At 39.8% G+C, this 16,275-nt stretch overlaps 1 protein-coding gene across 3 annotated transcripts in view; it reads right to left on the reverse strand.

Annotated features, from left to right (window-relative positions):
• The window catches only part of ANO6 (anoctamin 6), a 232,682-nt gene that overhangs the window by 26,379 nt on the left and 190,028 nt on the right, over positions 1-16,275 (reverse strand). For all 3 annotated transcript variants that reach the window (XM_069584509.1, XM_069584508.1, XM_069584511.1), the window contains 5 exons: positions 14,069-14,211; positions 10,997-11,074; positions 4,475-4,700; positions 3,271-3,440; positions 2,962-3,059 (listed from right to left, as the gene is read on the reverse strand). In XM_069584509.1, the coding sequence (XP_069440610.1) occupies positions 2,962-3,059; positions 3,271-3,440; positions 4,475-4,700; positions 10,997-11,074; positions 14,069-14,211 (715 nt within the window). The remainder of the gene's footprint in view (positions 1-2,961; positions 3,060-3,270; positions 3,441-4,474; positions 4,701-10,996; positions 11,075-14,068; positions 14,212-16,275) is intronic.

Raw genomic sequence — 16,275 nt, forward strand, 5'->3', positions numbered from 1 at the left:
CTTGCCTAGAGAATCCCCATGGACAGAGGAGCCTGGCGGGCTGCAGTCCATGGGGTTGTAAAGAACTGGACACGACTAAGCACCTAAGTATGCATGTTCCTTTTGACATATTTAAATGGTGTGAAAATAGCGACTACCTTTTGTAAGTTTTCTTTCCCCTTTCTATATGTTTTTGGAATAGGTGTAGTTCTGATAGCAAAAGTAACTGATATATCTCTGTTATGTTAGAATGTTGTATGAAAAGGAAGGAAGGAAACTAGCACCTTTATAAAGAGCAGAAGCTATTCTCTAAATTGCCTAATTAAAAAAAAAAAAACTATTTATTTGGCTATGCTTAGTATTAGTTGAAGCATACAGGATCTTTGATCTTCACTGTGTCATTCAGGACCTTTAGTGGCAGCATGTGGGATTTAGTTCCCTGACTGAGGATCAAACCCTGGCCCTCGGTATTGGAAGCATGGAATCTTAGCCACTGGACCACCAGAGATGTCCCTAACTTGCCTAACATTTAGCACTCCCAGTTTTCAAAGAAGGCAAACATAATTCAAAACACATTACCTAAATATTCTAGGTGAGCAATAAAAATACCTGAAGGTAAAGTTCAGCTCACAAGAATTTACAATAATGTGTTTCCTTGAAGTGAAGGTATAAACAAACCACTTATACTATAATGTATCCTTTATTTTTATTTTTAACTATTTCACATGAACAAATTCCATTTTGTATGAATTTCTCAGTACTGGTTTAGGAAATATACCCTTCTCCTTGACTGTTTAAATCAGAAAGTAGCTCACTGATGAGTTATTCACTAACACTCAGTGTTAGGTAACTAACCTATTTCCTTCAGAAAATGCTTTTTTTTTTTTTTTGGGTAATCTGAGTTAAGCTTTTCCTCTATTTGATACATTCATTTTCATATGGAAACATAGTATTATTTGCACACAACCTACTTTTACTCATCTGGAAAAAAATGTAACTGTGAGCCCAAGGTAAGGGTTGTCTACTGCACAGTAGGGCAAAAAAGTATTCATTGCACAGCTAAGATCAGAATCTGTTTTTGAGGGGGATGGATGGAACTGGAGAAAAGAGAATGTCCTTATTTACAGACAGACCCTGATAATTCACATTGAAGATAGAAGATAAAGCTCCAGTGAAGAAATGTGGAAGGACATGCTGAAACCCACAAGGTTTTGCTCTTCAAAAACAAATAAACAAACAAAAAGACAAGAAATTAACTGCTCTACAAAGAGAATAAACAGAAACTTGGTAATGAGGGAGAGAGAAGAAAGGTTAGGAGAGGGAGAAGGAAGGATGAGAAGGAAGCTGGCTGTGGTGGCAGGGAGACATGGCAGAATGCCCGTATTCTGGAGCCTACAGAGAAGGGTGGTAAGTAAACAACAGCAACAGGATTCTCAGTAATACAGCGGGATGAAAGACTAAAGAGATGGAGTCTGCATTTCGAGATTCAAGTTGCCTGTTTCTCCTCTATGCCCCAAACATCAATAAGGCCTGCTTGTGTGAGTGGTTTTGGAGGACACTGAGAAGGTTGCATTTGGCATTCAGGCTGGCAGGAGCAGAGTACCGATGTGGGAGCAAGACAAGAGAGGGGTCAACAGTTTTGTGACAACAGAAACTCAGAGCCAGAAATCACCTTGATAAGGGCAGTGTGGCAGGCAGGGAAATTCTTCCCAAAGATGTCCACATCTTAATCCCTGAAACATATGAAAATTATGGGTGCAGATGCAGGTAAGGGTGCTAATCAGCTGACTGTATGAGACAAGACTTGATTATCCAGGTGGGCCCAGTGTACTCAAAGGGGCATTAAAAGTGCAAGATGGAGGCAGAAGAGAAGGTAGAGACGGGTGTGGGAGGAAGATGTAACCACAGAAAAGAGTCAGAGACAGGCAACCTTGCTGGCTATGAGATGGAGAAAAGAAGTCACAGGTCAAGGGATGCAAGTAGCCTCTAGGAGCTAGAAAAGGCAAACATACAGATTACGCTAGAGCCTGGAGGAAACAGCCCTGCTAGCACCTTGATGTTAGCCCAGTGAGACCTCTGCAGACTTCTGAGTTTCGGGACCCACAGGATATTAATATTCAATTTATTATTTTGTGGGGCTCCCCTCCCCCATTTTCTTCCAATAACCATTAACTGTGGGGTATTTGTTAAAGCAGCAATAGAATATTAAGACAATAAGCTGAAATATGCAGAAGTTACAGATGGCATTGGACTTGTCCATTCTGATATAGGATTGGGTTTCGTTGAAAAAGACAAAGTGACCTTAGCTAACATCTGTTCTCATTTCCAGGGAAAAAACTGTAAGTCAAAACCTTTGTAGTTATTTTTGACAACTGTATCATAAACTGCTACATAGCCTGGTGCTTTAAGACCATAAGTGAACCTCTGTTCTTAAAAGTATATGGATTTGGAGCCATGGGGTTTTACATTTGAACCCACAGTAGCCTCTTATTGGCTGTGTGAACTTGGGCAAATCATTTAACCTAATTAAGACATGGATTCTTCATCTGCAGAAGGGAAATAAAAATAAGCATTGTTTGGATGATTAAATGAGAGAGTACATAAAGCACTTAATACACTGACTGGCACATACTTAGAACTCAACAAATTACTATTACTGATTTTTAAATGCATGTACAAAAGGTGGACAAAGCTGTAACAAGCTGTGAAAAAACGTAGTCTGAAGCTCCAACAAGGGCCATCTCTCAGAGGGCTATGATCCATCAGCCCCCAAGGATGGGCTAATAGGCAGAAACTATAGCAGATGGGGATTTATGTTTAATAGAAAGGCTTTAAAACATCATTATTAAACACTGTTGGTTGGATAATAAGCAGAGAGTCTCCTCCATGTTAGAGGTGGGCGTGCAGCAATGTGGACATGCAGGGAAGTGAGTGTGATGGGTGGGCCGTTCTATTCTCAAGATGACACAACTCGGTACTCACGGAAGTAACACCTCTTGTATGTTATTCCAGATTGCTTTTCCTCCCATGATGATTATCAGCTGTGTTGTCAGTTCAAACAGACACCCACCTGGGTCACACTGAAATATTAAAAAGTCCCAATTAAATTTTAGATGGATCTAACATGAAATAGTCATTAATTTTATTTATTTTTCTAAAATTCTAGTTTAGGCTAAAAAAAACTGTAAGGAATATAGAATGAAAATGTAAGGAATATACTTTTCATTGGGTAACTAAGAGAAAACACGCAACAGCTTAAATTGCCAAGAGAACGTAACTCTATATTCACACCTCTTCATTTCTGTATTTTCCCAGCCAATAAACTGGATCTCCTGGATAACCCACAAATTTGCCCTTAAAGAATGCGATGTAGAAACACGAAGAATAGTAGTTGACAAACTGGAATAAGAACATCTTCATGGTTAAGCTGTTCTCATAATCAGTCTGGGTCCTAGGGAGTTCTGTAGTTAAAAGAAACGTTAAAATTTTAAAATTGCAAACAGCTTTGAGACTCTAATCAAAATCATACTGATACATGAGTTAACATGATTAAAAAAATACAATTCACAGTTTCCATTTCAGCTGTTCTGAATTTCTTAATGTAGCTACAATGTTAATTCCAAGTTTACACATTGTTGAATTTCCCCTCAGGAGAAACAACATCCCAAAGGGCAGAAAAGTAGTCAGCTGCTCCTTAAAATTTATAACCACATGATATAAAATAGGTAAGAACTATCCTCTTTCAATATAAGACAGAAAATTAATGTTGAACAGTATGCTAAATGATATTCTCTTGTCTTCCTGAACTGCAATAAGGCAGGTCTGTTGGAAAGGGAAACTCTGTTAGAAGCATTTGGGGGAAGACAAAATGGGTTATCCTCCGAGTTTAGAATTTAAACCAGTCTTATCATTTTCAGAAGATGACCACTGAACATCACATTTTGGAGAACGACCCAGCCACAGGCAGTGTGTAGGAAGCACTTAACTCTGGCTACTAAGCAGCTGCCTGGGATACAAGCCAGAAAGAAGAAACATTTACAACAATCGCTAGAGCTGATGAGAGTGGAGCTATATTGATATGAACAGCGTGGGGGGAAGACACATAACAATCTAACGGTTTGTCCTCTCGGCAGTGCAGGAGCAGATTTACCACTGGCCTCATGACCCTCTTCCACTTATTTGCAATAAAGAGACTATTTACTTTCAACAATAGGGTACATAATACAATGTAATTGAAAATATTATTCAGCACTGATCTGTTTACACAGAGCTTGGACATCATAAAGACTGTCTTTGCTTTGTCCCTTTTACTAATGCAAACCTGGAGATAATTCATTTCTTGGACAGGCTGGAGAATATATGTTTACACTTGAAATTTTCTAAAAATTGTAACATACTGGAATTAGAATGCCTAAAATATACAGTCCCTGTTTTTACTTGGTTCTAAAAATGGCTTAGAAAAGACCCACGTTATAGATATACAGCAGGACCTTACCAAAGTTAGTAATCATGATTGCCACTTTCTCATATATAGTGTTCAGAATCATGATGATGATAAAGCTGATGAGGGAAGCAGTGATGGACGTGGCCATCTGTGGAGTTACATACTTCTGGATTGGGTCTGTTCCATTAGAGATCTTGCGAAGGTTTACAGAAAATATAACAAACACGGAGAGCCTGTAGACAATGATCCCAATAACGGAAGCAATGATCAACAGGATCTGAAAACACAATATATTAACACAGCAGTGTGAGACTCGTCAATAATCATACTTTTACACTTAAAAACCGGCCCCATGCTGAAATGGACAACGTGCATTGCAAAGTGATGTTAAATCTCACATAAGTGCCACAAGAGGGGTGAAAATCAGACATGTTAAATTTCAAAGAAAGCAGAGGGAATAATACCAGTCAAAAGAACTGGCGCCCCCGCTAACGGATGATGCTAACAGCAGGAGCCACTGTGAGCGGGAAGGAGGGGTCTGTGGAAGCTCTGCACTTTCTGTGACTTCTTCTGTAAACCTCAAACAGCTCTAAAAAAGAAGCCCTAATAAAAAGAAACAGAGAGAGGGAATCTTTACAGTATCTTCAAAATGGAGTGCCTGGTAGCATGTTCTGGTAGAAGAAAAAAAATCTGTGATCGCAGAACCAGTGAAAATATCCCTTCTAGGTATGCAATTACTTAGGTTATAAATGAGCGTTTTTTGCTTAGTTGTAGTCCATGGCAACCCACTCTAGTACTCTTGCCTGGAGAATCCCCATGAACAGAGGAGCCCGGTGGGCTGCAGTCCATGGGGGTCACAGAGAGCCAGACACCACGGAACAACTAAGCACAGCACAGAATAGTCCATGAAAAGGATGCGTTTCCTTCCAACAGAGAAGCTCTCACTGACTCGAGGGGCTGGGTGAGCAGGTGCTGGCTGCTGTCTTCATTCCCACAGCTAGGCAGACCCTGAGGAGAACCAGTGAAGCTGCAGAGGTGCCCCGAGGTCACTACCGGAAACGGCAGCAGGCAGCTCTCTGCTGACAAACGCTTCACACGCGTTTTATACTTGGATCTTGAGATCTTAAACCGGCAGTTATTTATACCTCACCTGCACAAGATTCATTTCCCTAAGCCACTGTAGTTTTGACTGCGCAGACCCAGGATCAGTGCAGGTGTCAAACACGGCAGACACTTCCTCACTAGGTCGGTTTTCTCTGGCCTCTGAACGGGGCATGCTGAAGGTCCCATTTTTAAACGTCATTCCCTGTATCTACCTTCTTGGACACATTCCAGAAGCAGGTATTCAGTGTCTCTGATGGCCTGTGATGACTGCCATGACAGAGAACGCTACAGTGAATGTGAATTACGGGGCCAAGCAAATGATGGCATGTTGTTTACAGTTACAGAGGGCAGCTGGTTTCTACCCGCTGGGGGCAGTAGAGCCTGGCCGCACTCCAGAGTTCGAATCCCAGCTCCTCCACCTAGTGCAAATTACTTAGCCTTTGGGGCATTCAATTTCCTCACCCATATAATGGGGGGATAATAACAGCAACTAATCTTTAGGATTATTGTGAGACTTCAATGAGTTACTACAGGTAAAAACAGAGCATTAAGCCCAGGCACATGAAAACCACTGTCTAAATTTTAGCTATGATTATGGTGCCCTAAAGAGTTAAAAAGATGTTTTCCTTACTTTTGAAGCCATCAGTTTGTGGGTGAAGCATTATACTTCCTCCTCTAATCTCTCTCATTATCTCCTTTTCTTCACAGTTAAGGCTTCACACTTGTGAAAGGAAATAATACTGTGTGTGTATGTGTGAAAATTAGTTAAGGTGGAGAGAAATGTATAACACATACATGCCATTGAAATAGCTGGGTTTTTTTAAAGTCTGCTAGTAATTTTTAAAATTCAGTAATCATTAATAGTTGAGATTCTTTAAATGCTTACTATTGCTTCAGCATCCACATATTTTTAAAAATCCTCACAACTGTCCTGTGAGGTAGGTAGTATTGTATTTCTTTTTATAAATGAGGAAATAGAGCCACAAAGAGATGAAGCAATATGCCCCCAGTTAAGCAACTAGTGAGAGAACTGAGATTCTCAGAGTCCAAGAAACAGGAAATTCTATATGGCACTGCCTCCTACATGGTTGGATTCTAATTCATTTCAGAACTTTTAGAAACTTGACATGTTTCCATTTTTCTTCAGAGCACTTAATGGGTTCAGTACTTCTTAAAGAGACAGGGAAACTTTTCATCCTCCTTCCTCCAGTTTCTTACATTTCATTTTTTCTGATCATGACTTTAATGTATGTTTTTAGAGCAAATTGGAAAGTACCCTGGTTGTGGACACTGGACACTGGTTGCTTCTGCTGCCTGGGATCTGTTCCCTGTCTTAGAAGAGCGCCTAGTTTTATTTTAGGGTAAACAACCTCCTCTCTGTTTATTCCAGTGGTTTGGGCTCTACTGCCCACCCTCCCTGGGCTCTACACGTAGATCCCAGTTGGTTTGAGACAAGGAAGTGTCTCATCCTATTGGCTCAGCACCTGATTCCAGGATGGGCAAATAATCTGCTAAGAGCCACAGAGATGTGAGGAGATAGTGCTAGTGCCCACTCGACAGATGAGCCGCCTCTGTCGACGGGGGAAACTGCTAAGCAGACCTTTCCTGGCTTGGACGTGATGTGAGATCTGGAAAACTGCAGCCGCCTTGTGCCCATGAGGGATGCCTAGACGCACTGTACCGGGATGCCACTGGACACAGAGTGGTCAGAACAAGACCAGCCTTGACATCATCTGGGCTACAATACCCTTGACCGAAGTCACACCTCAGACATGAGATTTTTCAGTTATAAGCACCAAGAAATCTCACCCATTCCCATTTTTTGATTCTTGTTTAAACCAACTGGAGACTGATCTTCTGTCACCTATAATTGAAAGACTTCAAATATCAAAATGAATAAAAGATAAAAATAGGAAAGAATGCATCTATATATAGGCATAATTCCTTCAGAACTATTTACTCTTTGCATATAAAAATTATTTTACATATTAACTTTGTTCCTAAGCCCATCATAATCATAACATTTTCATAGGTCATAAAATATTTTTGTGGACATACTTTTTCATGGCTAATATTCTACTGTATGAAGGGTGGAAGGAGGACACTTTTGGCAGAGATTTTATATATGTATATATAATATTTATATATCAACACAAATAATACATATGTATATAAAATGTCTGATTAAATCCATGCTGACTTTTATCATTTTGAAATACTTCCTGATTAAAAGTTTTTAAAAGCTGAATTAGTAGATTAAAGCATAAGAATATTTTTGGCTTTTGATGTGTACTGCCAAACTGCTTCCTAAGAAGGCTATCTGCTGCTGCTAAGTCGCTTCAGTCATGTCCGACTCTGCGACCCCATAGACAGCAGCCCACCAGGCTCCCCTGTCCCTGGGATTCTCCAGGCAAGAACACTGGAGCAGGTTGCCATTTGAGCAGCGTATAAATCCAGTAGTCTAGGTATGAGAGTAGGTGATCACTTGGTACTTCATCCTTAGAGTCTTATCATTTGAGAGGTGAAAAACTGTATTTCATTTCCATGTGCACTAATTTTATTACCACTGAGGTTTGACATCTGCCATTGTATTTTTTTCCTTTCTGAATGCATATTCATCTCCTCTGCATTCTTAACTCCCGAGATTTTTGGTGTTATCTTAGAAGTGCTCTGAAGTCTTTATGTATTGAATAGCCCTTTGTCCTATTTGTTGACAAATATTTCCTCTGGATGTTCTGTTTAAATTTAGGATGCTTTTGATGCATAGAAACTGGATAATACTTTCCTCTGAAACTTCTTCCACATCTAGAAATTGTGTGTGTGTGTGTGTGTGTGTGTGTGTGTGTGTGTGTATATCAATATTTACTTCTGATTTTTTATGATGTTACTTTTTAAATGTTTCTTTTCTGGAATTTATCACAGAATGTGGTTTAGAGTATGATTTCAATCTTTCCCTTTTTTTCCCAAATAGCTAACAACTGTTTCATTGCCATTTACTGAATAATCTTTACTGATCTCCTTGATTTGTAATGCCTTCCTTTTCATATGTTAAATTATTATTGAGCTCATATCTGGGCTTCATGTCCTATTCTCTAACCTAGATATCCTTAAGCTAATGTTGCGCCATGTGCTCAGTTGTATCCGATTCTTTGTGACGCCATGGATGGTAGCTTGCCAGGCTCCTCTGTTCATGGAATCTTCCAGGAAAGAATACTGGAATGGGTTGCCATTTTCTTCTCCAGGGGTTCTTCCCCACCCAGGGATTGAACCTGTGTCTCCTGTGCCTTCTGCATTGCAGGCAGACTCTTTACTGCTGAGCCAGGAGGTAAGTCTCTTGAGCTAATAAAACTCATTATGTTACTAATATGATTTTATTAATAATAAGCCCCCCAAAGATGGACAGAAACAGCAAGGACCTAACAGAAGCAGAAGAGACTGAGAAGAGGTAGCAAGAATACACAGATGAACTGTGTAGAAAAGGTCTCAATGACCTGGATAACCATGATGGTGTGTCACTCACCTAGAGCCAGACATCCTCGAATGTGAAGTCAAGTGGATCTTAGGAAGCATTACCAGCAACAAAGCTAGTGGAGGTGATGGAATTCCATTTGAGCTATTTCAAATCCTAAAAGATGATGCTGTGAAAGTATTGCACTCAATATGCCAGAAAATCTGGAAAACTCAGCAGTGGCCACAGGACTGGAAAAGGTCAGTTTTCATTCCAATCCCAAAGAAAGGCAATGCCAAAGAATGTTCAAACTATTGCACAATTGCACCAATTTCACATGTTAGTAAGGAAATGCTCAAAACCCTTCAAGCTAGGCTTTAGCAGTAAGTGAACCAAGAAATTCCAGATGTACAAGCCGAGTTTAGAAAAGGAAGAGGAACCAGAGAACAAATTGCCAACATCCGCTGGGTCATAGAAAAAGCAAGAGAATTCCAGAAAAACATCTACTTTTGCTTCACTGAGTTGGCTAAAGCCTTTGACTATGTGGATCACAATAAACTGTGGAAAATTCTTAAATAGATGGGAATACCAGACCACCTTACTTCTCTCCTGAGAAACCTATTTGCAGATCAAGAAGCAACAGTTAGATCTGGACATGGAACAATGGAATGATACAAAATTGGGAAAGGAGTATGTCAAGGCTATACATTGTCCTTCTACTTATTTAACTTATATGCAGAGTACATCATGCAAAATGCTGGGCTGGATGAGTCACAAGCTGGAATCAAGACTGTCAGGAGAAATAGCAACAGCCTCAGATATGCAGATGATACCCCTCTGATGGCAGAAAGCAAAGAACTAAAGAGCCTCTTGATGAGGGTGAAAGAGGAGAGTGGAAAAGCTAGCTTAAAACTCAACATTCATAAAACTGAGATCATGGCATCTGGTCCCATCACTTCATGGCAAATAGATGGGGAAATGTGGAAACTGTGACAGATTTCATTTTCTCGGGCTCCAAAATCACTGCAGACAGTGACTGCAGCCATGAAATTAAAAGACACTCATGCCTTGGAAGAAAAGCTATGATAAACCTAGACAGCGTATTTAAAAAGCAGAGACATCACACTGCCAACAAAGGTCCATACAGTCACAGCTATAGTTTCTCTAGTAGTCATGTATGAATGTGAGAGGTGGACCATAAAGAAGGCTGAGGGCCATAAAACTGATGCTTTTGAACTGTGGTGCCGGAGAAGACTCTTGACAGTCCCTTGGACTTCAAGGAGAGTCAATCCTAAAGGAAATCAACCCTGAATATTCATTGGAAGGACTGATACTGAAGCAGAATCTCCAATACTTTGGCCACCTGATGGAAAGAGTTGACTCACTGGAAAAGATCCTAATACTGAGAAAGACCGAGGGTAGGAGAAGCGGGCGACAGAGGATGAGATGGTTGAATGGCATCACTGACTCAGTGGACAGGAGTTTAAGCAACTCTAGGAGATAGTGAAGGACAGGGAAGCCTGGTGTGGTGTAGTCCATGGGGTCACAAAGAGTCGGACACAACTTAGTGACTGAAGAGCAACAATATGATTTTATTAATAATAAACACAAAATTGCTTTAAGTTCTGATATTTTACAAGCACTGTCTTTTTTATCTAGAATTATTTAAGACTTCTTTTATGTCTTTCAGAAGTTTTCATTTTTTGATAGTTCCTATTATCTTTTTATTAAGGCTACTCTTGGAAAATTTTAGAATACTTGATGCCTCCCATCTGGTCTCTCGATTAGAAACTGGAAAACCTGAACCATGGATCTGATTTAAAGAATAGAGGTAAAAAAAAAAAGCTGGAAGAGTCATGGGTAGCTGGAGTTACTGTGAAACCTTGAGAGCCACTCCATGTGGTGGCTTAATTGTTCTCTGGAATCAATCTTTTTTATGAGACTGCAGTTTCCAGCTCGACTTTTCAGTTTTCTCAACATTTAAAATTAGATACTGAAAAAAACCTGTTGCAGATTCTTACCCAGAAAAAGACAGCACTGGCACAGAGGGTTACACGTATACACTTTCCCCAGGTGGTGAAGGGAACACGCTCTTCTTCCTAATTAAAGAAGAAAAAAAAAGTCAATCAAGGATTTCTCCAACAAAATTATTTTTCTCCTAATTGGTTGCTGTATCCTAGGTTTAATTTTTATATGTAAATGTTCACAGAAATTTATTCATAATAACACAAACTAGAAAAATCCCAATTGCCCATCATCAATCTATTCAAAGGATAAACAAACTGTAGTATATGCATATAATGATAAGTTACTTACTAAAAGGAGAACTATGAATACACCAAACAGTCTGGGTGAATCTCACAAGGATTGTGATAATTAAAAGAAACTAGACACAGAAGACTACATCCTAGGCATTTTCATTTATATAAAAATTCCAGAAAAAAAAAAAGACTAGGAAAAATCACTTTTTCCTACAGCTATAGGAAAAAAATGATCAGTGCTTGTCAAGGTGAGGATTTCGGGGAGGATCTACAATCCAAAATTATTAATATACAAGGGGACATTTGGCATAAAAGAATTGTTCTGTGTTTATGTTTGTGGTGGTGGTTGCCTTCCTGTATATATATATATATATGTTTCAAAATTTATCATATTGTACATTTAAAGTTGATAAACACACATACAAACACACACACACACACACACACACACAGAGTTTAAAGATAAAAATCATTAACTTATCCCAGCCTCTATACAAAATTAACATTTGATTTCCAGGAAAAATGCATTCTTGGGTGCTCTTAAAAAACACATGGTCTCAAAAGCCTAGGCTTAATTTTTTAAAAAAATTAGTTTTCAGACTCAGCCTCCTTATTCAAAATTGCATGCTTTTTTTTTTTTTGGTTAACAATTTCAAACATACACACAACAAAACCAGTGCAGTGTTTATTTTACTAACAGTTTCTGAAAAGGCAAGTGTGAATAACATACTGTTTATCTGCTATGATTTGAGCTCAACAGTCTGGGTATCTGACAGCGCTATTTCTGAGCTTGTCTCAGATTTCATAAGTCACTGCAGTGATAGCAAAGAGCCTGTGCAGGACAGAAAGTTTCACAGATATCTGCAAGTACCAGGTATCCGCTGTAAGTTTCCTGACTGAACTTTTGTATTAACAAAGTGTAACTCTTGAGTTTTTAGCATTTCTGTTTTATAGTTTATATAAATATATTGAGATTTTTTTTGAGAGGCCCAATCAACCATGTGGTCATAGCTGTAAACATATACATGGCATTTCCTTTGTTCCAGGTCTTAGCTATTCCAAGTAGGTTCTACTCATTAACTCCATCAGCTTACCACAGTCATATGAGCAAACACCTCTCGTATTTCTGTTTTACAGCTGGCCACACTATGGCACAGAGAAGTTAACAAATTTCGAATACCACTTAGCTAGTAAGTTGTTGTGTTTGGATATGAATTCCGTATGTTTTATTCCCAGGGCCTCACCGTAACACTGCTGGCCTCTCTATACAATGGAGGATATGTTTGCGATAAAAGCAAAGTGAGGAGGAATAAGAAGGAAAAAAATGAACCTTCATCTTCCATTTTTTACCAAGCAATGCTACAATGGAAATTTAACTTATTAGCTGGCAATTTTAAATTTAAAATGGGTAGGTTTAAATTTCCAAAATATCTTTTCCTCAGTATTTTTTCATACGTTGCCAATAACACAGGCATTTGTTTTTCAGTACTCAAAAACATTATGCACATCTGATTTTGTCTAAGTTTCAGCCTTCTTTTCTGAATGTACAATCTTTCATAAACACATGCTTTGACCCCCGTCTTTCATTGAAAACAAGAGAACTATTCATAATGGAAATTATTTGGAGCCTGTTACATTATAAAAGACAACTGTCACCTTCTCTTGGGTAACTGAACCTCATTTTTTTTCCATTTATAAAATGAGGAGGTTGAACTGCTCTCTCCAGACCCTTTTAGTGCCAACATTCTGTAAATCTGTGATTCAATTTATAAAATCTATAGCTGGAGCCATTTTCAGATGCTCTTGGTAAAAAGCATTTTCTTTCCAAGAGTTATTCGTATTCAAAGCCTACTGTCCTTGGACCTACTGTCCAACCTATACTGATGACTGCAAATACAATCGGCTCTAAATTTTATATGTTGATGGAAAGGAGCAATAATGCAGATGATTTTAAAAAATCATCTTTCACTGACTTTGAAATGTTTATACAAAGAGATAGAGAGTTTTATTTTTAAATTCTGAAGCAACAATAAAAGCAGCATATTTACCTGTCTAGTTATAAAAATGCCTAATATGGGGCCTGAATACAGCCGCATCTCAACAAACATTTCCCCTTTTATCCACTCTCCAATTTTAGGATAACAGTCACACTACTCTGTGCACATTCCAGCCAGAAGGGGGAGCAGTGGCTGAGGCCTAGTGCAAGACAGCTAGTCTATGACGAAAAGTGAGCTGTAGGGACTTCCCTGGCAGTCCAGTGGTTAAGACTTTGCCTTCCAATACAGGCTGTGTGGGTTCAATCCCTGGTCAAGGAGCAAAGATCCTACATGCCTTGTGGCTAAAAAACTAAAATATGAAACAGAAGCAATACTGTATCAAAAAAAAAAAAAAAAAAGAGAGGGCTGTAATAATGAGGGTGCATGTGAAAAATTGAGAATCAACTATGAAAATCAATGTCTTTCCTTCTATGTCACTATTTTTTTTTTTACTGGTATGAAAAGATACAAATCAATACATCTTTTATACATTTCTTTCAGAGTTTATGTATTTTTCATTTTACTGTTAATAAGAGAGAAAGGACCACAGTTGTCTCCTGTGTCCACAATTCTAAACAGTGCTTCTTCACTTTGGCTGTATATTAAAAATCACCAAAGAAGCTTTAAAAAAATTTTGTGCCAGAATGTACCCTATTCCACTGAGTACCATGAGTGTACATAGACAGAAGCTGGGCATCAACATTTTATAAGCTCCTCGGTGATTCCAGTGTGCAACCAAGTTTGAGAACCCCAGCAATATATAGATTGAATTGCATGTAGACGACATCCTATTTACCTGAGTGATCTCATTTATCACCACGTGAGTACACCGTGCCTCGTATTCTGGTCGGGCTTGCTCTTCCTGCTGCAACTCAACAGTGTCCCATTCGTACTCAAGTTCTGCCTGGCGCCGCTTCCAAAACTCCAAAAACAAGGTTACTAACAAAGAGAAAGAAAAGCGTCACGTGCATCTTCAAGGATCAGTGATGCTTCAGAAATCTGTACTGAATAATATTAATTACTCACAACACTTTTGTACATGGTCAATAAAATCCAATTTTAATTATCGATGACACTAATACTTAAAACAGAAAAGTGAGCTAATGTTTATTTTTTAAGGAAAATGATAATTTATCCAACTTGTGAAACCAGGCTACATCATGGCAAGGGTAGTAGTGTGATGGTCAGAAGGAATGTGATCCTGTCTACCACTAAGGCATCTGCTACTAGCACATTACTGCCAATAAAAAACACAGGTAACTATAATTCAAAGCCGTCCATGCTCCATCTTTCAGTCTGCTTCCCCTTGCATCCCTCTCCTTCGTTCCCTCCAAAGGGCCTGGGGGATGAGAATGCTTTAGTGGTCCCCAAATCTTTATTTTCTACTTCCCAAGTTGCCCCAATTAAAATAATATTCTTAAATATGGAAATATATTTTTCAAATTAGTATAAAGTATGAGTAAAATAATTTTAAGAAATCTTTATTATTTTTCAAGACTTGACACTTCAAATATTAGACAGAAACAACACTAAGTGTTCATTGAAAATACGGTTTCAGGGTAAATCCCCTAGGCACTTCTTCTAATCAGACTGTTACCCATTAGCCCTTTCTACACAGAAATTCTGGAATAACCAGTTACACCCACAAATATTTCTGAGTCTCTACTGAGTACTGAGAATGAAGAGAAAAAAAGATATGGTCTCTGCTTCAAGGAGCTTCTAAGTATACAGGAATGACAGTGCAGTGCTACTTACAGTGGACGATTAAGAGGGCTGTGATCTAGGTAAGTGCTGGGTGGTCTGGGCACACAGAGTCACAATGTATTGATAACAAGTCTGTCCCGGAGAAGAGGGCCTCTGGGGTGAGTTCTGAGATGCCACAGAGCTGATCAGGTGAAGGCAGAATGTTAAGGCCATTTCCCCCAGGGAGCTGTGTGTGCAAAGGCAAGATGCTAAAGAGACACATGGGGAACTACTTTCCAGGAAGTTCAAATAGTCTGGAATAGAGCCCAGAGTGTGGTGAGACGGGTGGGGCCGCCAGGTGGACAGATGGCAGGCGAATATCACAAAGGACTCTGTGTGCCTTAAAGATGGAGGAGACATCAAAGGTGGTCAAGAAGGAGTAGAGGCAGCTAGACCCAAGGGCGGGTCCAGGATGCTTCAGCTAGGAGGTGGGAGAAGATGGCATTTTAGGAGGTAGACAGATTGGACACAGGTGTGATGAAAGGGGAAGATCAAGGATGCTTGCCAGGTTTCTGGCTTTGGCAGTGTCCTGAATTCTAGTGTCATTCCCTGAAATAAGAAGGGCAGGAAAGGGAGGAAGTCTGAGAGAGAAGACAACTGATTCGGTTCTGATCAGCTGCCTGTGGGCCCCAGAAGAGATGTCTGGTAGGCAGATAAACGTCTAGAACTCAAGAGAAAGACCCAGACTGAGCAGAGAATTTGTCCTGTTTGCAGCGGCAACTGGGGCAAGAGTGGATGAGCTCTGCATGGACTATGGAGGGGCAGTTCTCACCCTGGCTGCATGAGAAGCACTGAGGGCTCTTAAAATGGTCTCAGCCTGGGCACCACCCTCAAGGTGCTGATTTCATTGGTCTGGCATTGTTTTCTGTCTTTGGAAAGCTCGACGGGGCAGTCAGGGTTAAGAATCAACCTGCAGAGAACAGGGAGCCTTTGGGTAGAGGGCAAACAGAGGCTGTCTTGAAATCCTGCAGACCCTGCCACGGGCAGCTGGACATGCGGGGGAAACCTCAAGATGCGCCATGAGGAAGGTGAAAGCGATGCTTCCCAATGGCGAGGACAGCGGAAATGCTCAAAATACCCACCTCTGGCAGTGTTTGTTGTGACTTCACTGATGTTCCAATAATAGTGAGTGAGAGCAGAGATAATCTGGACATTGGAATCAAGTCTGAATCCTGGTTGTGACAATCACTAGGTGTTTGACTACTGGTTACAATGCTTCCACAGCCTGAGTCCCTGCTTCCCTCTATGGAAAATGGGGGA

The sequence above is a fragment of the Ovis canadensis genome, chromosome 3 (assembly GCF_042477335.2).
Source record: "Ovis canadensis isolate MfBH-ARS-UI-01 breed Bighorn chromosome 3, ARS-UI_OviCan_v2, whole genome shotgun sequence".
Lineage (NCBI taxonomy): Eukaryota > Metazoa > Chordata > Mammalia > Artiodactyla > Bovidae > Ovis > Ovis canadensis.